This window comes from Puma concolor, chromosome E4 (assembly GCF_028749965.1).
Source record: "Puma concolor isolate L17-30 chromosome E4, mPumCon1.1.hap2, whole genome shotgun sequence".
NCBI classification, from domain to species: domain Eukaryota; kingdom Metazoa; phylum Chordata; class Mammalia; order Carnivora; family Felidae; genus Puma; species Puma concolor.
Genome location: NC_141683.1, coordinates 28,195,758 through 28,220,003, shown reverse-complemented (window position 1 = coordinate 28,220,003; position 24,246 = coordinate 28,195,758). Strand labels below are relative to the sequence as shown.

The following is a 24,246-nucleotide window of genomic DNA, read 5'->3' as shown; positions in this document are numbered from 1 at the left end:
GGAGCACACAGACCGTTGCGGTGTCCGTGAGTAAGAAAGAGTGACACAGAATGTTTGCCAGGGTTTCCTCTTTGTCCCACAAGGTGTTTGTGGATCTGGCTCTCACCCAGCCTGTGGACCACACCCCGCTCCCTTCAGAATGGTAAAAAGAGTGGGGCTCCCAGTACCTGGTGACCAGCAGCAAGGTAGTGCCCCAGCTGCTTTTGGAGCCCCATCAGCTCCGATCCTTAGCAGGCCTGCCCCCTGAGGTGTGTCTGCACCACTGGAGGGGGAGGGGCAGGAGCGGCGGGCACCCCCTCCCTCCACATCATCACAGACATTCTTCTAGCACCCAGTCTTTATTCGTTTTTTAAAAAAGAAATCCAAATAAGTTAGCAAAAAAAAAAAAAAAAAAATACAAAACAATGGCAAAACCACACAATGCTTAGTTAAGAAAAGAAATCACCCCCAAGAGCCCCTGCCCCCCTCCCTGCCTGCCCCTGGCCACTTGTGCACAGGAGACCTTGGTCAGATGGCGGCTTTACAAACAACACAAAACATAAAACCACTGGAAGGTTCCCGATATTCACTGCAAAAGCTTGGCCCCCCAGGGACTTGGGAACAGAGGATTGTTCCTCTCTCTTTCCTCTCCCTCGATTCAGGGCAGGCCCAGCCCAGCCCCTGGCATCAGGAAAAGACAAGAACAGAAGATGCACACAGCCTGTCCTGGTCAGGACACTGTCATCGTCTCTCAGACCGTTTCTTTGGAGGGGGTGGAATTGGAGGCTGCACTATGAACAAAGGGGAGCTCCTGAGTTTGCCCCGAGACAGGGCATACACGAGGGGCACTCTGGTCCCCTGCTCTATTTCCCGGGAAACGGCATGCTCCTTGCTGTAAGGAGTCAGCTACACGAGAGCATCCGTTCCCTCTCTGGGTGGCGAGTTAACCTTACATGGATGAGGAAGGGGATAGGCTGGCATTTGATAGCCCCAGCACTGGCCCTCTGGCATCAGGACAGCCTGGCTGAGGAAGCCCCTGCTGCGGGGGCGGTGGCATCTGTGGCCAGCATGGGGGCTCTCATGGACGCCCGGCCTGGCAGACAATCTCAGTTGGGCATGGTTTCATCTGGGAAGGCCACAGAGACATCTTCCACTGTGATGCTGTCCACAATGGAGGTGAGAGAGTGCAGGTTGTGGGCGTCCGTGGGGTCAGCCGTGAGCAGGTGATCTGTAAGGAGAAGGGGGGAGGATGTCACCTGTGTGATAAAGGGGGTTTCAAGACCCAGGACAGGGAACAAGTTCTTTGGGGGTGGCACAGGTTTCCCAGGACAGCTGAGTGCGCAAAACTCAAGAATCCTACCCGCTAGCCCATGCCTTTCCCAGTGCCAAGCATATGTGTGTGTGTGCACGCGTGTGCATGTGTGTGTGAACACTGAACGCATGTGCCTTCTCTCTGAGCTCCCCTAGTGGGGTTAGGATTTGAAAGCAGCTACTCTGAGACGGAGCCAGGACGGTGTATCCTGGGAGACTGGAACTGTCCTTTGCTGGCCCAGTTTTGCAGCACTGACTCGGCAATTCCCAGGGACCCCTGGGGCAGGGACATTCCCCTCTCCGTGGAGAAGGTCAGGCACCAGGCTTTGGTCGGGGAGCTGCAGGAGGCCTAGACAACTCCTTAGCTGGTCAAGGTCTCAGGGAGGCACAGGGCCTCGCGGCCCAGCGTTTGGAATCCCGGGTTCAGCAGTTCCCTGGAGAAGCCAAAGGCAAGAGGACTGGAGCAAGAAGCAAGGTAAAAGGAGACAACTGGGCCTAGAGACAGGCTGATGGGGTCAAGCCAAGGTTATGAGGGTCCGGGTCTCACTTACCCCCTGTGTTGGGACCAAACTCCAATGTGCTGCCCCACTCTGGACTGCAGGAGGCACTGTGGGAGCTGCATTCACTGGGCACCTGCAAGACAGGGTGAAGGCCCAAGGTCAGAGCACAGCCATTCTTGATGGTGTCTCTCTGTCCAGTTCCAATGGGCAAAAGCTCCCCTTGTGGGGCTGGAGGGTGGGCCACAGGCTGCAGCCCTCCAGCCCGGGGCGCCCCTGGCCTCAGGATCTTCCCCATCAGCAACTTTCATGCCCCCGCTCCCTGCCTGGCCACAGAGCCCCTACTTCCAGGCCTTTCTTGTCCTCCATTCTGGGTGGCGATTCTGTCCTCACAGGACACCCGGTTTAAAAGGGTTCCTGGTTTTCCTGACCTTACGATAAGGGTGAAGGATAAGGTGAAGGAAGCAGGTGCAGGCCCGCTGGGGTTCTTGAGAGACCCTGGGTAGGTGTTGCCTCTGCTCAGCCACACTCAAGATGGGGTGGTGGGGCAAAGCGATGCTTGGCCTTGCCTTTTGGACCCCATCCCTAGGCGCTGGGATTAATTCTCACTCCCACCCAGGCTGACTCTGGACTTGTTCTTGGATCCGCCCGTCCTTCTGTTCTCTGCCACCCCCCTCCACCTCTGCTTCTCCTTGTGGCCTTTAGCTTGGCCTGAAAGGATAGAGGGACACAGGAGGTCAACTTGACCGCCCAGCTGTGAGGAAGGAGGGGGTCCTGCAGCCCCCAAGACCCCACTGCTCCAACCCTCTGACTGAACCCCACACTGGGGTCCCGAAGCCGTCCAGGGGCCTCCTGCGCCCCCTCCCCCTGGGGCGGCTGGGGGGGCACCGCTCACTTACCCCTGGCTGGGGCCCGCCCCCGCCCCGGTACCGGAGGTCACGCTCTTCCTGGTTGAGGGAGCTGAGCAGGGCCTGTAGGCGCTCGATGTACTGGATGGCGCTGCGCAGGATCTCCACCTTGGGCAGCCGCTGGTTGGGGTTGAGCAGGGTGCTCCTCTTCAGAGCCTCAAAGGCCTCATTCACCTTCTTGAGCCTGCGCTTCTCCCTCAGTGTGGCCGCACGCCGCCGGTCCACGGACACCGACTTCCTCTTACACACCTTGCAGGCCCACGGCAGGCACTGGCCCAGGCAGTGCTCGGGGGTCCCCAGCCCCTTGTCTTCGAGGGGCCCTCGGGCCTCAGGGCTCAGGCTGAGCTCAGTCCGCTCGTAGCCTGGCGGCTCGAAGGCCTGGAGGTGGACGGGCAGGTAGTTCTCCCCGTCATAGAAGTGGGGTTCCTGGTAGAAGTAGGGGGATGTCTCATATAGCTCCATGGGGTCGGAAGAGACTTGTTCCTGCCACTGGCCCCCAAGCTCCTGCAGCCCCTCACGCCAACTGCTGGGTGCCATTTAAACCCTCCCCGCTGGCATGGAACCAGAGATAAATATAGCCAATGCCGCAGAAACCTGAGCCCCCCCTAAGCTGTCGCTGCACATCAAGACGTTTACAGTGGATTAGATGTGATTCCCCTTCCCTCTCCCCCCAGCCCCCACCCCACCCAGCCCGCTTGCCCCAGCCTGGGCCGGCTCCTGTGCACGGGGAGGGAGGCCGTCGGTGTAATTTGATTAGTTTTCATTTCTCAGCAGCCCCCGTGGGGCAGGGGAGGTGGGGGAGGACACACATTCTCCTCTCATCTGCTCCTTTCAATTACTCCTAGCCGGGCGGCCTGCCTGCTGTCTCCTTGCTAGTCCCAAAGATGTGTGTGTGTGTGTGTGGGGGGGGGGGGGTGTTGAGGGGAGGGAACAAGGAAAGGCAGGGTTCAGGCTGGAAGAGGCCTTAAGAAATCAAAGTATCCATCCCCCGGCTTCCTGACAGCACCTTAACCAGGCTCCATCAGTCAGAAGCATGAGACTGCTTCAAATTTGGGGCATGTGTGTGGGCTCAGTGTCCAGGGGTAAGAAGGATTGAAACCTGGAGGGTCAAATGGCTTCAACTTCTGGGTTTTCAAAGCAGCCTTGACATCTTATGTCGCTTAGGTCTCCTGTGACGGGGGCAATTGAGGCGAGAGGAATTTTTTGGTCTTTTTGGCAGGGGTCAGTAGAGGTTTTCCTTTTAACTCAGTTGGTCAGGGGCAGAGCAAGAATTAGATCTAATAGGCTACACCTTTCCCTCCGTGGCAAGGTCAAGATCTATTAAACCCTCGGTCTCTTCCCTCTCTCTCCCTCTGGATCGTTTATCTGTCCTTCTGTGTCGCCTCTTGAACTCTGTTTCCTGCTCCCTTGGGACCCCAAGCTTTTCCTGAGTGGGTGGAGTGGGAGGGAGAGAAAGCAGAACCCTCCAGACTCACTTTGACTCTCCCTTCTCCTTGACCACCTGGCTCGGTTGTTCCGCATCTTCCTGTCTAAGCCATCAGTTTTACACGTAGCATGTAGGTCTCAAATGTCAGGGGGAGGAGGGACTACTTAACCTTCCAGCTTCTCAGTCCATGGTCACCGCTCAGCAGAGTTTGGGGCCTGAGAGGACCAATGCTCCCAATGCTGTGGGCAGGCCTGAGAGACCAGCAGAGAACAAGCTCAGTCTTCAGGCTGAGGGGTTGGTCACAGGGACGCCCTAGGCAGGGTCTCTGCCCTCGAGGACCTTACCATTCGTAGACCCCTGTGGTCGTCTAGTTCCACCCAACCCATGATGCCTCAGTCCCCTTCACAGGTGGCCATTGTCCAGCTGCTACTGACCTCACAAGGCAACCCGTCCCACTGAGGTGCAGCTCTGGCCACAGGGAGGCCTTCTGGGTTTTGAACTGCCATCGGTTCCCTCTTTTATTCTTTGGTCCCCATTTTTCCTCTAGGAACCCGTGGACTAAGTCTGATCCATCCTCCACTTGACATTTGAGATTGGTGTTATAAGTTTCAATCAGTGGCAAGGACAGTAAAAGGAGGAAGTATGGTGCTGGGACTCAGAGAGGGTTTCTCAGGGGAGGTGAGATCCAACTGGAGCTTGACGGACCTGGATGTCCTGTCGCTCGTGGTCTATGGTGAGGAGCCGGGAAAATGCCGGTGTCTGTCTGGGGTGGGGCACAGAGATGAGGAGGGGTCGTAGCTAGACAAGAAAAAACCCCACACATGTTGAGGAAAGCAATGGGGTCTTAACTGAGTTCTTGGCCTTACCAGTGTGGCAGCCTGGGGGCTATGGGATCTAAACCCTGCTTTTGACCCCGACCAGCTGGGTTGAGGAAGAATTGCTATTTCTAACCCACATCCTTCCGAGCAAAGAAAAGCCTGGCCTCAGTTTACACTCCAGTCCTATGAGCCTTGGGAAAAGAAGGATGTTGAAGTTACCGTGGAAACCAAAAAATTGCATCATTTTGTCCTTTTGGGATCCAATCTGCCTTGCCCCTAAACAGTGTGTTCGCGTCCTCTAAAAATGGAAGCAGGAGAGCTGGGCTTGTTCTGATTTCCAGGATCTTACTATCTGGTTGGCAAACATGGACACTGAAACGTGAATGTTAAATTATAATGTGAGAGAGAGCTATTTTAATTCAGCAGTAAACACAGGGGCCGTGATCGATTGCCAGTGAGTGGGCTCATCAACTGAGTGTTTCAGGAGTTTATAGAAAGTCAGAATCACCAAGTCTGGGTCTCTGTGGAAGGCTTGAGGAGGAGGAGGGTTTGTGCTGGGTCTTGGGGAACAGGTGAGAATTAAATGAGAAGAGAGGAAGGGGGCACTGGGTGGAGGGTTTGTGTGGCACGCGGGGTCCAGTAAGCGGGCGATTGGACAAGTGTGTAGAGGTGAGAGGAAGCCCAGCTGAGCGTGGAGGGACTTGAAAGCTGAGGCAAAGAGACCACATAGAAAACCATGGCAGTAACCCAGGAGTGGGGTGCTGGAGGCCTGAGCAATCCACTCAGGCAGGAGGATGGATTCCACCAGGAGAGGATGCATGTTTCGGCTGGCCAAGGGATGTGTGTGTGTGTGTGTGTGTGTGTGTGTGTGTATGTGTGTGAGGTAGGAGGATGATGGTTGTATTAATGAAAGGGCACCCGGTACATGGCAACAGCCAATAAATGTTAGTCCCTTTCCTTGCTTTGTCCTGTCCTCCACTCCTGGCCCCCCCCCCCCCCCTCAGTCTATTGCCTTGGCCATTATTGCCTCCAGGGGACCAGAAGAGCAGGAACGGGGGAGGGAAAACCTGGTCTCACCCCAGGTGCCTATATATTTATTCACTCAACTCTTTTGATCAAGAAACCTGTGTTGCACGTCTCGCGCTGGGTGTTGGGGTCACTGATGTGAAGACGATGTGGTCTTTGTGCCTGCAAATAGTCACAGCTGGGTAAGATGAACGCACAAAGTTATCTAACCAAGGTGGGAAGCGGTAAGTGGTAAAGGAGTACTATCCTGTAATCCAGAGAAAGAATTTACTAATCCCCCCCTTCATCGGCTGAACCCAGTTCCCTAGGAGCCCACTCTGTGTCAGTCCCTGGGGCTGGGACGGGACCTGGGTGAGGGCACTGAATAGGAGCCTATGGGATTGATGGGAGTGTGGCTTTGTGCGTGTAACGTTTGCTTCTAACCAAATGTGAGGGTGGGGCTGCAGGGCTAGAGCGATCTTGTGCGTCCGGGTCTCAGTGCATCCCTGTCTGTAGACGTGCTTGCGTACGTCTGCCCAAGTAAGTGCCGAGGACCACGTCAGGGCCCAGCTGTGGGGCACAGACCCTCCCAGGCCCGAGAAGACAGGGTGGCCCAGGTATCTCTGGCCTCAAAACCCTGATGGGGGGTTGGCCCTCTATCCACCCTGCTCCTCTTTCCTAGCCGAGCTGTGGAACAGCCGCATCTAGGGGCTTGGCCTTCTTCCCCTGCACACTCACCCACCCCATGCAGGCTGCCCTCTGATGGATGGGAACACATTGGTGCCAAGCACAGAACAGCCTTTGTGCTCCACCACCAGCGGTGATCCATCAGCTCTAACCTGACAGCAGGGCGTCGGGCCCTAATCCCCATCCCTGCTGGCTTGGGCACTCAGGGCCCCCTGCCCCGACTGTAGCCTCCTCTAGCCGTCCCCTGCTCCCTCCGGAGGAAGCCCTTATCCCTGGTGGGGGCTCCAGGGCCAAGCTGTTTGTGTCCCCACCCTGTCTGTCTCAACTCGATTCTGTCTGTTTGCCTGCTGGGCTGATCTCATTTGCATGGTAGTGGTTGGATTTCAAAATGCCCAGAAATCCCCTTCACCTGCCTTGCGGGCCCTTCCTCCCCACTCTGCTCTACATACTCAGCCTTACTCTCTGGCTCCTAGCCTCTTCCAGTCCCTGCTGACCTCGCAGGTGGGCTGACCTGGGCTGCCATGTTGTTTGGCCAACATCAAAGCAAGTTTCCCATTCTGGAGCCTCGATTCTGGAAGTAGAGGAGCAAGAAGGAGAAGGGTCTGGAAGGACAGGAGCCTCTGGCTTCTCCGTACAAGCCCCCCCTTTTGTTTTCGTAGCCTGGGTCTCTGGGTGTTATGGATGGGAACTAGGTAGGGCTTGGGTGGCAGAAATGTGTGTACATTTCAAGGACCTAGATGCATGAACGTGGCATCCAAATCAGCTTGATTATTGGGGGAGCAGTAGCCTTGCAAGCAGGGTGAAAACCGATCACAGAATCATAGAATAGCAGAGCTGGGAGGTAACCTAAGGATTAGCTAGTCCACCTTCTTCCTTCTACACACTGGGAAACTGAGGCCCAGAGGTGGGGATGTGACTTGCCAAGGGTGCACAGAGCACTAGTGTCAGAAGTGTGAAGGGGGCCTGATCTTGGGCCTTGGGGCTGAATCCCAGTGCCTCGTCTCCCTCCCTGAGCCTGACAGGTGAGGAACATGCTTCAAGTGAGTACCTGCTTTCCCGGTAGGAGGCAGTGAAGGGACCGGAGCTGCTTTAGGCTTCGAATGGAGAGTCAGGGAGATGTGGAGAGATGAACAGAAGATAGGAGAGACGGGTGAGAGGCACTAGGCTGGAGAGACCGAAGGAAGCCTGAGGGTTTGAGACAAAAGGAGAGGTCTGATGGGAGCCCCAGCTGAGGGGTGAGGGGTGTGTGTGGGGGGGGGGGGGGCGCTAGGCCTCCGGAGGCCACACATTGTTTCCATTGAGGACTGAGCATCAGATAACCACTGGGAAATCCGTCCCTGCCTGGAATCTGGAGCTCAGAGCCAGGCTCATTCATCAAGAATCTCTGGCCTTGGGGTGGGGGAAGGTGTGGGCCTGGAGGCGGAAGGGAATGGGTCCCCAGGGAGTGGGGGTCATGGAGAGGTGATTGGTGGACACAAAGCACAGAGCTAGGTTTAAAAATAACCAGACCAGATTTCAGCAGAGTGTGTGCCTGTGTGAACCTGGGCGCCTTTGGAAATACGGCTGAGGATTTCTTTTTTTTTTTTTTTTTTTTTTTCAACATTTATTTATTTTTGCGACAGAGAGAGACAGAGCATGAATGGGGGAGGGGCAGAGAGAGAGGGAGACACAGAATCGGAAACAGGCTCCAGGCTCTGAGCCATCAGCCCAGAGCCTGACGCGGGGCTCGAACTCCCGGACCGCGAGATCGTGACCTGGCTGAAGTTGGACACTTAACCGACTGCGCCACCCAGGCGCCCCACGGCTGAGGATTTCTTATGCGTATTCCGTGTTCCTGTGTGAGCTGGGCCTTAGCTCTGGATTAAGACAAATACTGTGAGGAAATGAAGGGCATGTGGAAGAAGGAACCCCGGATAAGGAGTCGGGGCACGTTGGTGTTGTTTCTCCTCTCTGGGTCTCATTTTCCCTGTTTGCAAATCAAGATGCTGATATGAATGATCCAAGTAGCCCTTTGAGAGGTAACATTCTTTTTCTGACTCAGCACGTGGGTCTAGAGGAAGTGCTCCTAGGGTCAGAGTCGGACTGTTTGGAGACTCGTTTGAAGCGGGCCTGGCCCTAAAGAATGGACCTGTAGGATCAGAGAGGGCAGGTTTCTTTGGATGTTTTGTCCTTTTCCCATCTCCACTTCTGCTCCCATACTCAGTCTCACTGAAGTGCAACCAGATGGTTCTCGGGACTCATTTCGGCCCACCTAGAACCGCCTGGCATGTATTTGTCATACTCGCCCCCGGACTTAGCCCCCCACCCGGTCCCCTTCCTTTCTAACCCCACCCCATTCTGTCTTCCCTGTGGATTCAGAAGCTTCTGCCCTCACTGTGGGTTCAGAAGCTGCCCCACCCCCTTCCACTCCATAGACAGCTTCTATTTCTGCCTCTTTGACAAGTTGTGACATATTTGGGAGCAGCTGCTGCCTGGGTGGAGATGCCTTTGCTTTTCTTCTGGCTCTGTCTTCTCCTCCCCAATACCTCTCCCAACAGCCACCCCTTCCCAGAATGTGCTAGAAGACCCTCCCTGCATTCCCCTCTCTGGAACTCAGACATCCAGCTTTTCCTAGGTTTCCGCAGGAGTGGCCCAGGCTCTATACTGATAGAAAGGGAGTCTTCTGGGATAGAAAAGTCAGGTGGCTGGGTGTGGGGGATAGGATCTCTTCTGCCAAGTCCCAAGCTGTGTGGTTTGAGGCAAGTCTCTTCCCTGCCCTAGGCTTCGTTTTTCTATCTTTTAAGATGGGGGCCATGAATAATGTCTTCCCTGCCAACAGCAAGTTGTTTTGCCACCTGTTAACTGTGGGGACTTGGGAACTCTCCCCGTCCTATTGATCCCATTACTCTTGTCTTCTCTGAAGATTTTATTTCAGTGTGACCCACAAACAGAAATCAGTCAATTGAAATAGATTCAGGAATGATAGGGAAGATAGAATTAGCAGGCAGGGCCATTAAAAGAGCTATTATAGATATGCTCAATATGTTTAAGGATTTAAAGAAAAACATGAACATAATGAAGAGAGAATTAGAAGATATAAAAAAGGATTATAGTTCCACTGGATGGGATTATATATTAGTCTGCTTTGTTGCCATGACAAAATACCATAGACAGGAGGGCATAAACAGCAGACATTTATTTTCTCACAGTTCTGAAGGCTGCAAGTCTGAGGTCAGGGTACCGACCAGCACAGTTGGGTTCTGGTGAGAGCTCTCTTCTTGGCTTGGAAATGGCTGCCTTCTTTCTGTGTGTTCACGTGGCCTTTCTTCAGTGCATGTGTACAGAGAGAGAGAGATGTCAAGCTCTTTTTATAAGGGCTCCTAATCTCATCAGACCAGGCTCTCACCCTCATGACCTAATTGCCTCCCCAAAGCCCCATCTCCAAATACCACCACACTGGGGGCAAGGACTTCAATATATGAATTTTGGTGGGAATACAAACATTCAGTCCATTGCATATCAATAGCAGATTAGACACTTCAGAAAAAAGTTCACTGAATCTGAATACAAAGCAATAGAAATATCCAGAATGAAACACAGAGAACATAACGTGAACCACATTTCACTGACCTGTTGGAAAACATCAAGTGGACTAACATATATGTAATTGAAGTCCCAGAAAGGGGCAGAAAAATGTTGGAAGAAATAATGGCTAGACATCTCCAAATTTGGGGCACCTGGGTGGCTCAGTTGGTTAAGCACCTGACTCTTGATCTCAGCCCAGGTCTTGATCTCATAGCTGTGAGTTCAAAGCCCTGCATTGGGCTAGGCGTGGAGCCTACTTAAAAAGAGATTTCCAGGGGCACCTGGGTGGCTCAGTTGGTTAAGCGTCCGACTTTGGCTCAGGTCATGATCTCATGATTTGTGAGTTTGAGCCCCACATCGGGCTCTGTGCTGACAGCTCAGAGCCTGGAGCCTGCTTTGGATTCTGTCTCCTTCTCTCTCTGCCCCTCCCCCTGTGTACTCTGTTTCTCTGTCTCTCAAAAAAAAAAAAAAAAAAGAGATTTCCAAATTTGATGAAAACTATAAACTCATAAATATAAATCACTTAATAACCCCCCCAAGAATAAACACAAAAAACCACACCAAGGCATATCATAATCCAATTTCCAAAAACCAGTGGTAAAGAGAAAAATTTAAAAGCAGCCAGAGAAAAAGTGGCATGCTATATATAGGGGAACCAAGTTAAAAAAAAAAAAAAAAGTACTGATTTATCATCAGATACTATGAAGACCAGAAGACAATAGAACAACATCTTTAAAGTGCTAAAAGAAAAACTATAAACCAAGACTTCTATATCCAACAAAAATACCTTTCAAGAATGAAGGTGAAGTAAAGACTTTTTCAGACAGGGAATCGCTAGCAGAGTTTATCACCAGGAGATAGTCACTATAATAAACGTGAAAGGAAGTTCTTTAGGCAGAAGGAAAACAATACAAGATGGAAACTTGAATCTGCATAAAGGAATGAAGAGTATCAGAAGTGCTGAACATGTGGGTAATATAAAAAGGATTCCAAATGCCCCCCTCCCCCATTTAAAATTTTATTTAAAAGATAGTTGCCTATTTAAGGCAAAAATAGTAACAATGTGTTGTAGGGTATATAATATAAAAATGGAATTATGAGAACAACAGTACAGAGAAGGGGAGGTGGGAAATATACTGTTATAAGGTTTCTGCATTATATGTGAAATAGCATAATATTATTTGAGAGTAGACTGAAAAGTTAAAGATGCATATTGTTAACACTAGAGGAGCTTCTAAAGACTAAAATGAAGCTAATAAGCGAATACTAGAGATAAATTGGAATGTGAAAAAATACTCGGTTAATCTAAAAGAAGACGGGAAAAGAGACAAAGAGGAACAAAGAGCAGATGGGACAAATTGAAAACAATTTATGAGATGGTAGATTTACTCCCAACTGTATCACTGCATTAAATCTAAATAGTATGACTGAATAAACAGCAATATCCAACTATAGGCTGTCTGCAAGAAATTAACTTGACACATAAAGACACAGGTTGAGAGTAAAATGATGGAAACATATGTACCATGCAAACACTAATCATAGGAAATTTGAGGGATCCTGGCTGGCTGAGTTGGTGGAGCATGTGACTCTTGATCTTGGGATTGTGGGTTTGAGCCCCATGTTGGGTGTAGAGATTACTTAAAAAATAAAAAAATCTTAAAAAAAAAATGTGGAGTGGCTATATTAGTATCAGAAAACAAATTTCAGAACAAGGAATATTACTAGGGATAAAGAGAGATACTACATAATGATAAAGGGGTCAATTCATCAATAAGACATATTAATTTTTGAATGTCTATGTACCTAATAATAGTGAGCCACCCAGGCGCCCCAATACATCCAAGATTTTAGTTAGAGATTTCAAAAACCCTCTCTTGGTAATTCACAGAATAAGTAGGTAAAATCAATGAAGAAACAGAAGACTACTCATTCCATCAGTTTGCCAGCTGATGTTTGTAGGGTTTTCCACCCAACAATAGGTGGCACATGGGACACTGATCATATGCTGAGTAGATCATACTCATATGCAAGTAGATCATATGCAAGGTAGATCATATGCTGAGCTACTAAAAAAGTCTCAGTAGATTTAAAAATACTTATTCCAGAAAGAGCATGTGCTCTGACCACCATGGAATCAAACTGGAAACCAGTAACAGAGACTTCTAGAAAATCCCCAAATAATTGGCAATTAAACTTTTAAATGACCCATGGATCATTACTTATTGAGTCATTTCTGCCAAGATCTGTGTGCTAAGTGCTAGATAACTGTAACTCATTTAACCCTCACAACAATCCCCGTAAGATAATTACTATCATCAGCATTTTGCAGATGAGCATCCAGAGCCCAGAGAGGGTAGGCCGTTGGTAAACTGTAAAGCTAGGACCGCAGACAGAGCCGTCTCATGCCAAAGCACAACTCATGATTAGTATGTTAGTCAGTAATCAACTAGTTAGAGTATTTGAGATGGGTGCACTAAAGAGAGCTGTGCTGGGGAGCCCTGTTGGGCCTGGGGGTGGGGGGGGGAGTGCATGGCTGAGCCATTGACAAGCTGCTTGCCTCCTCTCCAACTCCCCATCCCCAGTCTCACCCCCAGGCTTGGTGCTGAAGAACCTTCCCCATGGAAAGTTTCACATCGGATATTTCCTTGTGCTTTTCCCCAAGCAAATTCCTCTCTGCTCTGGGGCTCCTCTGTCCCAGCCAGCTCCCTCCATGGCAGGCTCACTGGCCTTTCGCAGGTGCTTCATCTAAACTCTTCACAAGTGCTCCTGGTCTTCCTCCTCCAGGGGTTCTACATCCACTGCCCCCAGCCTGGCTCTCCCACCCAGATCTCAGCAGGCCTGCTCTCTGCTCCAGGGCTTTCTGGAACCTTATCCCCGGGTCCTCAGTTCCAAGCAAGACCTGAGACACTATGCTCCTCAGGCAGCCTTCTCAGACCAGATCCACTATCATCAGTTACCTGGAATCCACGGCAACTGGACTGCTTGCTTTTTCTTGGTCTTTTACTTGAGAGACCCCTGAGCCAGACTACCCGGGTTTTAATTCTGGCATTGTCACTTTTTAGCTTGGTGATCTTATGTAAGTGGCTTGACCTTTCTGTGCCTCTACTTTTTAAATCTTTTAATAAGGATAAAAAGAGGACCTGGCTTATAGGGTTGTTGTATAGATTAAATGAGTTCATATTTATAAAGTGCTTGGCACTTAGTATATATTCAATAAACTTTAGCTCTGTTATCACTGTTGAACCTGCCTTCTGTCCATGTCTCCCCCATCAGACTGGGAGCTTCCTGGAAGCAGCAGTATTTTTTTTCTTTTGCTCTGTCATCCTGGGAGTTCTCTGGGGAGAGGGCTGCATCTTCCCTAATGAGTGGGGGGCTCCTTGAGGACACAAGAATATGTCTCTCCATCAGACAGGGACTGTGTCTTTGTCCTCAGGCTCTGAATTTCCTTCTTTGCTTGCCCCTCAGTACTCAGGACAGAGATGTGAATATGGCAGACACCCAGGAGAGCTTCCAGGTGGTGAGGATGTTGCAGGGAGGGGCCCTGTTGAGGGAGCCGTGGAGTCCTAGACAGAGATTCCTACGCAGGGGGGCCCCCAGAGAATGCTGAGCAGCTCCAGGATTGAGGTCACAGAGCAGCCTCCAAGGGCTACTTCTGTCCTCAGGAAGGGGCCAGCCAGAAGTTGTCCCAAGACCTTCTTTCTGTCCATGTCCACCACTGAGGTTATCAGGCCTCGGCACGATCTTAATTCTTTTCTCCTCATCGGAAGACCGGAGATGTGGATGGCATGAGGCAAAGGGCAGACAGAGATGGCATTGAGTCCTAACTCTGCTGCTTGCTAATTGCGTGACCTTTTATTCATTTGATATCTTGGAAACTGTTTTCTCATAACAAAATGCTAATTAGAAAACCTGTTACTCTGGGCATGACATATACTCAATAGATGTTGAATGAATGAATGAATGAATGAATGAGTGAATGCATATTTGTTTCTTTTCTTTTGGAGGCGGGGAGTTAGGGAGGGGTGCAACCAGCCATGCTCTGAGTAAGTCGAATTCTAGCATCTGCGGGCTGAACAGGTCATTGAGATGACATTTAGTTCACTCCCAGCCTTTAATCCATCCCAGGCACACACTTAAATAAGCTCCCAAAATGGAACCCTTGGTAATACATTCCCATGCTTTGGCCATGAGAAAATCCCTTCTAACATCACTTCACCCCCACCCTACCCCACCCTAATAGCACATTATAGGCATATCTTGTCTTTGACTCTTTCCTTTAGCTGGGATGAGGAATGTGGTGTAACTCATCGAGTGGAGAGTCAGGACATTTGTATTCTAGTCCTAGCTCTGCTGTCGATTCCCATGTGACCTTGCGAAATGGAAGCCAACATTTACTGCGTCTCTACTCTGTGCTGGCCACAGTGCTAAATGGCCTATGTGCATTACCCCACTCATTTCTCCCAAGTATATGGAGTAGCGACAGAATCCCTGTTTTACAAAGGGGAAACTTCTTTGAGGCTCAGAGGAGTTAAGGAACCTGGATCAAACCACACCGTCTTTAAATAATTAGTTCCTGTCTCTCTCCGCAGTTTCTTTCCACTGGGCTATGCTGACTTCTCTGGGGGCCTCAGTTTCCTGATCTGTAAAACAAAGGGATGGATTCAGTGTTCTGGAAGGTCCCTTCCAGCTTTGGCATTTTGTTACCCCGCGCTCAAAGCCTCTGGAAGGGTCTTAGGAAGTTTGTGCTTAGCTTCCTGGCTTGGCTTCCCTGACCTTCCCGACCTTCTTTTTTTGTTTGTCTATCGCCAGGCCCTCCTCACCATCCTCTCCAGCGAGTCGGTGTGAGACAAGGAACCAAATGTTTCCCTGGAGTTGGGGCAGATCCATCTGTTGCATTCCCTGAATTGCGGGCTGTGGGAACACTGCGTTCTGCCCTCTGGCCCTGGTGCCTGGAGCGTTTTCCCTGGGCCATATTGCCTGTCTGCATTCCCCTCTCCGTGGGAGCTTGGGCCAGCCCAAGGCAGGACCCGGTTTGCTTTTCTGCAGCTGAAAGCAGATGGCTTCCGGGTGGTAGGGGTGGGGTTGGGTGGGCTTGGTTCCCAGGCCCAGGGACTTTTCCTCAGCAGGCTGTTTTCATTCCTCAAGTGCCGGCCTTGCACCCTCTCAGACCATTGATGGAGTTCCTGTAGCCAGACATTGGCTAACTCACATGCTGCATGTCCTCCCTCCACAGCGGAGACATAGCTCTGACTTCACATTGCTAGCCACGGCTCCCCTTGGTCTATAGATGATTCATAGATGGGGAAGTGGAGGCCTTGGGACGCGGGTCAGAGGGCCAGACTGGGACAGGAACTCAGGCACCTGCTCTTCCCAGACTGGACTGGACTCCCCACCCCTGTCTTTCAATAAGGCTGCTTTCCCAACTCTGTGTCTGGCTTCCTAAGTCTCCAGTTGCCTGCTCTTCATATTTCTTGACTGTAACCAGATTATCAAAGGAGAATGTTTCCTTTGTTGGCTAGTGAGGCTCTCGTACTTCCTGGTCCAGGGGCGAGGGGCAGTGTTTTCTTGGATTCCTGAACCCAGAGGCAGCTGCATTCTCCATCTAGTGCCACCTGGTAGGCATTGGCTGGTCAGGGGAAGTAACCTGGGTCCAAAGTAGGATTGACTCAAGGGGACAACGTGACTATCCTTACTAGGTCATCATCAACAACTACATCACCATTTAGGACTTTCCTGTTTGTCAGGCACTGTGATAAATGCTTTATACACATGAACTCTTTGGTCCCTACGATAATGCTATGAAGTAGGTATTCCCTCAGTTTTCAGACCAGGAGTCTGAAATTTGTTAAGAATGGTTAAGAAATTCGTTAATAGTACTAATAGAAGGTGGAGGCAGGATTAGAACCTAGCCTGGCCAACTCCAAAGTTGGTGGATGGTCTCCTCCATTAACGTCTACTACCTCAGACTCAAGCCTTGGAAAACCTTGGTGAGCAACCCTTCCTTACAGTGGGTATATAGTAGGTATTCAGCAAGTGCACACGTAGCTGTTCATTACATACTTGCTGATTAGCTGAGCTAAACAATGGAGCCCATGTCATCAAAGCAAGTCCCTTCTATGGCACAGAATGAGAGTTCAGGCCATTTTTCTTTCTCTGGGCTGACCTGAACATCATAGCCTCCATGTCATGCTCTGTGACCTGGGGTGAATTCCTGATCCTTTGGATGCTGGTGGTACCCACTGGGATGAGTCAAGATGTCATTCAGAGGGGAACGGAATTGTAAACGAATTGAGACAGGAGGCCGGACACCTTGACCTTCAAAAGGGCTGTTGCAGGAATGGTGAGCTGCATCAAGCCGTCTGGTGGTTTGCTGATTCTGAGGCAGACAGCCTCGCTCCTAGAGGCGTGAATTTAGGAACATTCCATCCACTCGTTGGCGGGCACGCCTGGCACTAGTGCCTATAGCCCTGGGAGTGGGTGTTGGCATGATCATGGCCTTGTTCCCTGCCACATGGAGCCAACAGAGACAAGCCTCCTGACTTGTGTTCTTTTGCTTTGCTCTTGCTGGCCGTCCTTGCCAAGGCTTGGTTCTTGGCTGGGGAGGTTGGTAGCCAAGAGCTTGACTTCTGACCTCTGACAACCTCAACCCTCCCCCTCCCCCACACCTGCTAACTCCAGTGAAGCCATAGATGCATAGATGATCAGAGCTGGGAAGAATCTTAGACCAACTGCCTCATTTTAAAGAGGAGAAACTGAGAAGTAGAGAGAAGGAAGTGACTTGCTTAAGGTGACAGATGGCAGAGTGGAGTAAACCATATTGGACTTCAGCAGCCTGCCTGCCTTGTCTTCGAGAGCCAGGAAATATTCATTTAATATACATGTAATGTCTTCTATGTATAATCACATTGCCTTCAGCTGAGTGATCACCTGGATGCACACACACACACGTGTACACACACATATACACACACATTGTCCAGAGCCTCCGTCTGTACCTCCCCTGGCTCTGACAGGTCACTGTCCCCTTCTAACCACATCAAATTCCCTGGTCTGGATTTCTACCCCTTGTGATCTTGCCTCTTGAGGTGGCTAAGGGCTGATGTGACAGTGGAAGATGTCTAGATCCTTGATCTTTCCTCCTTCCCATACAAGGCAGGGAGCCAGGCAGAGGGCTTCATCACTTAGAGTTATGAGGCCCTAGGTCGGTTACTTATCCTCACTAAGCCTCAGTTTTCTCATTTGGAGAATGGGCATAATAATACATTTAGCTTAATGCCTGGCACCACACCAGCTAACAATGTGTTAGTTACTATTTATTATTATTAGTGGGACTATTATTATTCTTGAAAGCAGTGGTTCTCTGGGGGATTTCCCACCTAGCCGATAGGATGGGGCTTGGGTTCCATAACCTTTCCATGATGTATCCCCATCCCCCACCACACACATACATACACACACACACACGCGCGCGCGCGCGCGCACGCACACACATGCATGTGCACAGACACACACATGCACACACACACATACGCACACGCAGCTAGCATTCTAGCAGTTTCAGTCCCTACCCTGGCCCCATCCATTGTCAGCCAAGCCCCTGGCATTTCACGGATCTCAGCTCTGCCTGTTGCAAGTTATAAATAACCCCTGGCCATCTGTTCTATGAAACCCCAATACCGAGACCACAAGCAGAAGCTTCCTAGATCCTTGTCTCCATCCTTCCCCATCTTCTTCTGTTTCTGGCAGGATTTTTATTTTCTCCAATTTAGAATGTAAAGCTCTTCCCAAGCCTCTGTGTGGACTCTCCATCCTTGCAGATGTCGAGGAAATCTCTGGGGAACAGTTCTTTTGGAAGGAAATGCCCGTTTAAAGAAATTGCCCAGAAGCACTGTTCTCCCTCCGTTGGGGAGGGCTAGCGGCTGTAAGGCGGATGGAATGTGCCCAGAAAACCTGAGGGGACTATGAGGCAGGCACCACCCACAGCAAAGGGGCTCAGAAGCAGTGGCTCTCTGAGTCCCCAGAGCTAAGCAAACCCTTAACCTTGCTGGGGGGGATGAGGTGAGAATCCTTGGTCCCTTCCTTTCTTCTCATTCCTACTCACTAAAAACACATATAAGTCCTGTGTGCCCCTCTCAACCTGCAATAATTAGCTAGTTAAAATAATATATTAGCTAATTATAATAACTAGCTCATCTGGGTGGCTACATGCTATGGACTGAATGTTTATTTCCCCCACAAATGCAGATGTTGAAGCCCCAACTCCCAGGGAGATGGCATTTGGGGATGGAATCTTTGGGAAGCAATTAGGATTGGATGAGGTCATGAGGGTGGGGCCCCCACAGTGGGATCCCCACTTAAAAGGGAAGTGCCCCTTTAAGAAGAGGCACCAGAAAGCTTACTCTCTCTCCAAGTGTATTCACTGAGGAAAGGCCATGTGAGCAGAGCAAGAAGTGGAAGGAGGCCAGGAAGAGGGCCCTCACCAGAACCTGACGGTGCTGACACCCTGGTCTTAGTCTTCCAGCCTCCAGAACAGTGTTTAAAAGCCACCCTACCTGTGGTATTTTATTATGGCAGCCCAAGCTGACTGATATACTATATAAACATATTGGTCAGGACATTCCCTCTTCTCAGGAAGAGCATTCCAACAGGGCCTTCATGGAGACAATGAAAATGACTGTGGTCTGCTTCTTAGGTGAAACCTAGTATAGGGGCAGCCATGTTTTTTCCATCACAAGCCAATTGACCAGAAATCCATATGTATGTGAAATACATAAAGTTCTAAATGCCGTATCAAATTTAACTAAATAGGGGCCCTGCGTGGCTCAGTTGGTTAAGTGTCTGACTCTCGATTTCAGCTCTGGTCATGATCGCACAGTTTGTGTGGTTGAGCCCTGTATCGAGCTCTGCACTGTTAGCATTGATCCTGCTTGGGATTCTCTCCACCCCTCTCTCTCTGCCCCTCCCTGCTCTCTCTCTCTCCCTCAAAAATAAACATTAAAAAATCACTAAATAAGAAGTAACATTTGTAAGTTATAATGTATGTATAACAATAAAAATTCAACAAACACTCATGGTCCTGCTATCTATTTTAAGGAACAGAACATGGCAACATTGCCTTTGAATGCCTCCCTAATCTTATCCATTCCCTCCTTGATCCGAGTTAACTTTCATCATTAATTCTGTGCTCATGATTCCCTTGCTTCTCTTTACGGTTTTATCACATTTCTATTCCGAAATGACATACTGTTTGATTTCATATATTTTTGAATATTTTCTCAGTGGAAGCAAAGCACACACACATCTTCTTGTGTGACTAGCTTCTTTCATCTGTGTTGCACGTGTTGCCGTTCGTTGTTTTTTAATTATAGTGCAGAATTCATTGTGTGAATTGCTTCTCAATTCTATTGCTGATGAAAAGTATCCGTCATTCCAGTTTGGGAGTACTGGATGCTAGGCTGCCACGAATATTCTTCTTCTACAGGGAAGACTTGCCCTAGGGTGTATACATAGAAGTGGAATTGTTGCCTCACAGAGTATATACATCTTCATTAGATAACATAAATCCTGCTTTCCAAGGCGACTACATCAATTTACACTTCCACTAATAGTGATATTGTCAAACTTAAAAATTTTGTTTATCTGGAGGGAACAAAATGGCATCTCCTGTGGTTAAAATTTGCATATCCCTGATGACTAATAAAGTTGAGCATTTTTTTTCATATATTTATTGGCCATTCATATTTCTTCATTTGTGAATTTCCTGTTCAAGTACTTTGCCCATTTTTCTATTAGATTCTTTATCATTTTCTTATTGATTGTAGGACTTCCTCATGTTTATATTTTTAAAGTTTATTTATTTTGAGGGGGAGGGGCAGACAGAGAATCCCAAGCGGGCTCTGTGCTGTCAGCACAGAGCTGGACATGGGGCTTGAACTCACGAACCATTAAGATCATGACCTGAACCAAAGTCAGAGGCTTCACTGACTGAACCACCCAGGTGCCCCCCTCATATTCTTGATAGTAGTCCCTTGTCAGAGAGAAGTATTACAGATATCTTCTCCCTCTCTGGTTTCCTTTTCACTCTCTTAAGATGTCTTTTCACTTACTTTCCTTTAGAGTTAGGGATTTTTGTTCCTGTTTAGGAAATCTTTGCCTATTGCAAGGTCATGAAGATACTTTTTTTCTGTTTTCTTCCAGACATTCTTTTGTTTGAACGTTCACATTTAGGTCTCTGTATCTGAACTGAGTTTTGTGTGTGGTGTGAGGCTGTTGGTTACCCTGCTGGCAAAAGCTGCTGGTGTCCCCATGGAGCAGGCCATCAAGGACCCTGATGGCACTGCCATGGGGCTGATACTGACAGCTCCCACCCTTTATTCCTAGCCATCTCCAGACAGCTCAGCTAAGTCAACATCCCTAGCAATCTTTCTTTGTGGATTTTCTCGATTTCTCTATGGCATTGCTATAGATTCTTAATTGGACGACTGAGCCCTCCCAGGGCTAGTTTTGTTTGTGGATAGAAGTCTGTTGTTTTTTGTGGGAGAACAAAGCCTGTTGTTCCCTACTCCGCCATCTTGCCGATGTCACTCCAAGGTTATTTTTGCTGTTTATAAACTCTAAATCTGAAGTTATGTGTTTTTAGCACTGTAAAGATGTTATTCCATTGTCTTCTGCTTTCATTGTTTCTGTTGAAAAGTTTGCTTATTGTATTATAGTTGTTCCTTTCCAACACTGTATCTTTTTAGCACACCTACTTTTAACATTTTCTCTTTGTTTTTGTTCTCTCCAGTTTTACTACGATGTAATTATGGTTTTTTTTTTTTTCTGGGGTAGAGTATGGACATTCTTGAATCTATGGCTTCATTTCTGTTGTTGTTTTTGCCCTTTTGTTGTGTTTCTTCATTTCTTTTTTCCCTCTGTGTGTGTATGTGTGTGTGTGTGTGTGTGTGTGTGTGTGTGTGTGTATTCAAGTATAATTAACATATAGTGTTATATTGGTTTTATGTGTACAATACAGTGATTCAGCAATTCTGTGTATTAGTGCTCATCACGATAAGTATATTCTTAATCCCCTTCACCTATTTCAACGCCCCCCTCCCCACCTCCTCTATCAGTTTGGGATATTATAGGATTTAGAATGCTTATATTTGAAGGATCTCTTCAAATACTGCATCTGTCTTATCTTTCTTTTCTCCCGTCACACCAATTACACATATGTTGGGATTTTAACTGTATGCTATGTGTCTAACATATTTTCCACCTTTTTGGGAGAGTCATTTTAATTTTAACCTGAATTTTTCTATTGATTCATCTTCCAGTTCACCAATACTCTAATCTGCTGTTAGACCCATCAAATGAATTATTTGTTGTTAATCATGTTATTGTATTTTTCAGTCCTGGGCTCTCCATTTTGAGATTGTAGCCCTCTGCTGAAATATACCATCCTTTAATGTATTTTCTTGAATAGGTTAATCATAGTTATTTTAAAGTCTGTGTCTGGTAAATAAAACATCTGAATCACCTATGGGTCTGGATTTTCTTCTTCTTGGGGATAAGGGTCTTTTCATTTTTCCCTCTTGGCTTTCAATCTTTTGTGTTGACAATTTTTGATTGATTGTTAGATATCGTTTCTGATAAATTGTAGAAGCTCTAGATTATGTTAACTTCCTCCAGATAAGGATTTAATTTTCTTCTGGCAGGCAGATAGATTATGATCAAATTAACTTGATTCAATTGAGACTTGTCTGTTTCCATGTGACCCTTACTTCTAGGATATAGTTCTTCCACTGGCTAAATTGAAAGCCTGAACTCTAATTTGTCTTTCCTGAACCATAGCATTGCCAAAATTTCTACTTGGTTTCTTGAAGCATTGCCTTACATGTGCACAATTTAGGCAAATTACTTGATGAAAAATTGTCTTTACAATGTTGGGATTAGCTGAGTACATTTCTCTTTTCTTTGGATCTTGGTCCTTCAAGTCTTGGCTGCCATGGCTTTGTGCCTTCAAACACTTTTATCTAGCTTTTAAAGTTCTCAGTGTGCGGGATAATTTGATGCCAATTATGTTTTTATAGGTAGAAGCAAAAATCCTCCCTAGACTAAAAACTCAATGAAAGTGGGGACCACATCTATCTTGTTTTTCCACTGTATCTTAGTTTCTAGAGCAATGACCAGAATAATAGAAGGTGCTTAATAAATGGGGCAGCCCAGGCCTTGGCTTCTACACGGGTCACATTAGTGATGTGATTTGCCTCCTGCATTGAAAATCAGTAGATTTGTGACCCTGTGATAGTTTCTAGTGTCCTTGCCTAGAAATGGGATGATTATAATAATAAAGTCTTTCTTTGATTTGATTATAGGAGTTAGTAGGTTAATAATTATAAAGCATTAGAACCACTTGACATGTAATGGGTTATGCACAACTGTTTGTTACATGAAATAATAATTCCCCTTTAATGTCTTTCAATAAAGTTTTAAATATTTCTTCATAAAAATCTTGCAATCTTTTGTTAGATATATTCCTAGTTACTTTATATTTTGATCTTATTTTGTATGGCTGTGGTTTTAAAAGTTATATTCTCTGTTTTTGCTGGTTCATGGAAATAAAATGAAGTGAAATTGATTTCTGTATATTGATTTTTTTGGCCAGTAACCCTGCAAAATGCTTCCATTTATTCTAATTATCTGTGGATTCTTTAGGGTTTGTCACACAGATAATCTTATCATCTATGAAAAATAACAATTTTGACTCTTATCAATTCTTGTAACTTTTTTCCTGCCTTCCTTTTCTCCTTTCCCACCTTCTGTGTCTTGCTTAGAAGTTCCAGGTCAATGGGAATGATAGTGTATACTCTCTTCTTGTTCCTGAACTTGTAGGGACTCTTTCAAAGATTCACCATTATGTATAGTGTTTCTTGTGAGTTTTTAAAGGCTATCTTTTATCAATTTCCTTCTGCTTCTAGTTTGCTAAAGTTTTTTATCAGGTACAGATATTTAATCGAATGGTTGGGGTTTTTTTTCTTTTTTTTTCCTTTTTTTTTTTTTTGTAGCAAGGGAGATGATCTATCTCCTTTAATCTGTTAATGTGGTGAATTACATTAATTGATTTTCTTAAAAAAAAATGAGAGAGCAGCTTTCTTTTTTTTTTTTTTATTTTTTTTTCAACTTTTTTTTTCATTTATTTTTGGGACAGAGAGAGACAGAGCATGAACGGGGGAGGGGCAGAGAGAGAGGGAGACACAGAATCGGAAACAGGCTCCAGGCTCCGAGCCATCAGCCCAGAGCCTGACGCGGGGCTCGAACTCACGGACCGCGAGATCGTGACCTGGCTGAAGTCTGACGCTTAACCGACTGTGCCACCCAGGCGCCCCAAGAGAGAGCAGCTTTCATTCCTAGAACAAACCGTTGGTCAAGTTGTAGTATATTTCCATATGTTGTTATATGTGGTTTGCTAATATTTTGGTTTAGAGTTTGCATGTATATTCATGGGAATAAATGGCCTATAAAATTATGTTCTTGTACCTTTTTTTTGATCTGGTTTTGGTATCAAAGTCATGCTACGTTTGTAAAACGAGGTGGGGATTTTTCTCCTTTTTATACTTCTAGAAGAGTTTTTGTAAGACTGGAATTATTTATTTCTTGAATTTTTGTAGAACTACTGACTCGATTTCCTTATTGGGTAAAAGACTATTCAGATGTTTTTCCTTGAGTTAGTTTTGGTAAATTATATTTTCCTAGGAATTTTTCCATGTCATCTAAAGTTCCAAAATTTTGCACATAAAATTTTTCTTAATATCATCTTACTATCTTTTCAAAATCCTTGTATCTTTTCAAAATTTTGTCCCCCTTTTCCTTCTTAATTTTTTTTGTATATTGTATCTTCCCTTTCCTACTTGATTATTCTTGCCATAGGATGATCAGTCTTGGCAGAGAATTTATCAATTTTATTGGGCTTTTCAAAAAAACCCTAACTTTGGGCATTACTGATTCTATTTTCTATTTTATTAATTCTGGTTCTTATCTTTATTTTCTTTTTTCCTCTTTCTTTGAGC

General features: G+C 47.4%; 1 protein-coding gene across 1 annotated transcript; it reads right to left on the bottom strand.

The window, feature by feature from the left end:
- Positions 1 to 548: 548 nt before the first annotated feature.
- On the bottom strand, positions 549 to 3,264 carry MYOG (myogenin). Its single transcript, XM_025921137.2, has 3 exons — positions 2,687 to 3,264; positions 1,842 to 1,923; positions 549 to 1,207 (listed from the first exon to the last, which is right to left on the bottom strand). Exons 1-3 carry the CDS (start codon positions 3,230 to 3,232, stop codon positions 1,086 to 1,088), a joined length of 750 nt encoding a protein of 249 aa, XP_025776922.1. The 5' UTR covers positions 3,233 to 3,264; the 3' UTR covers positions 549 to 1,085.
- Positions 3,265 to 24,246: the final 20,982 nt, after the last annotated feature.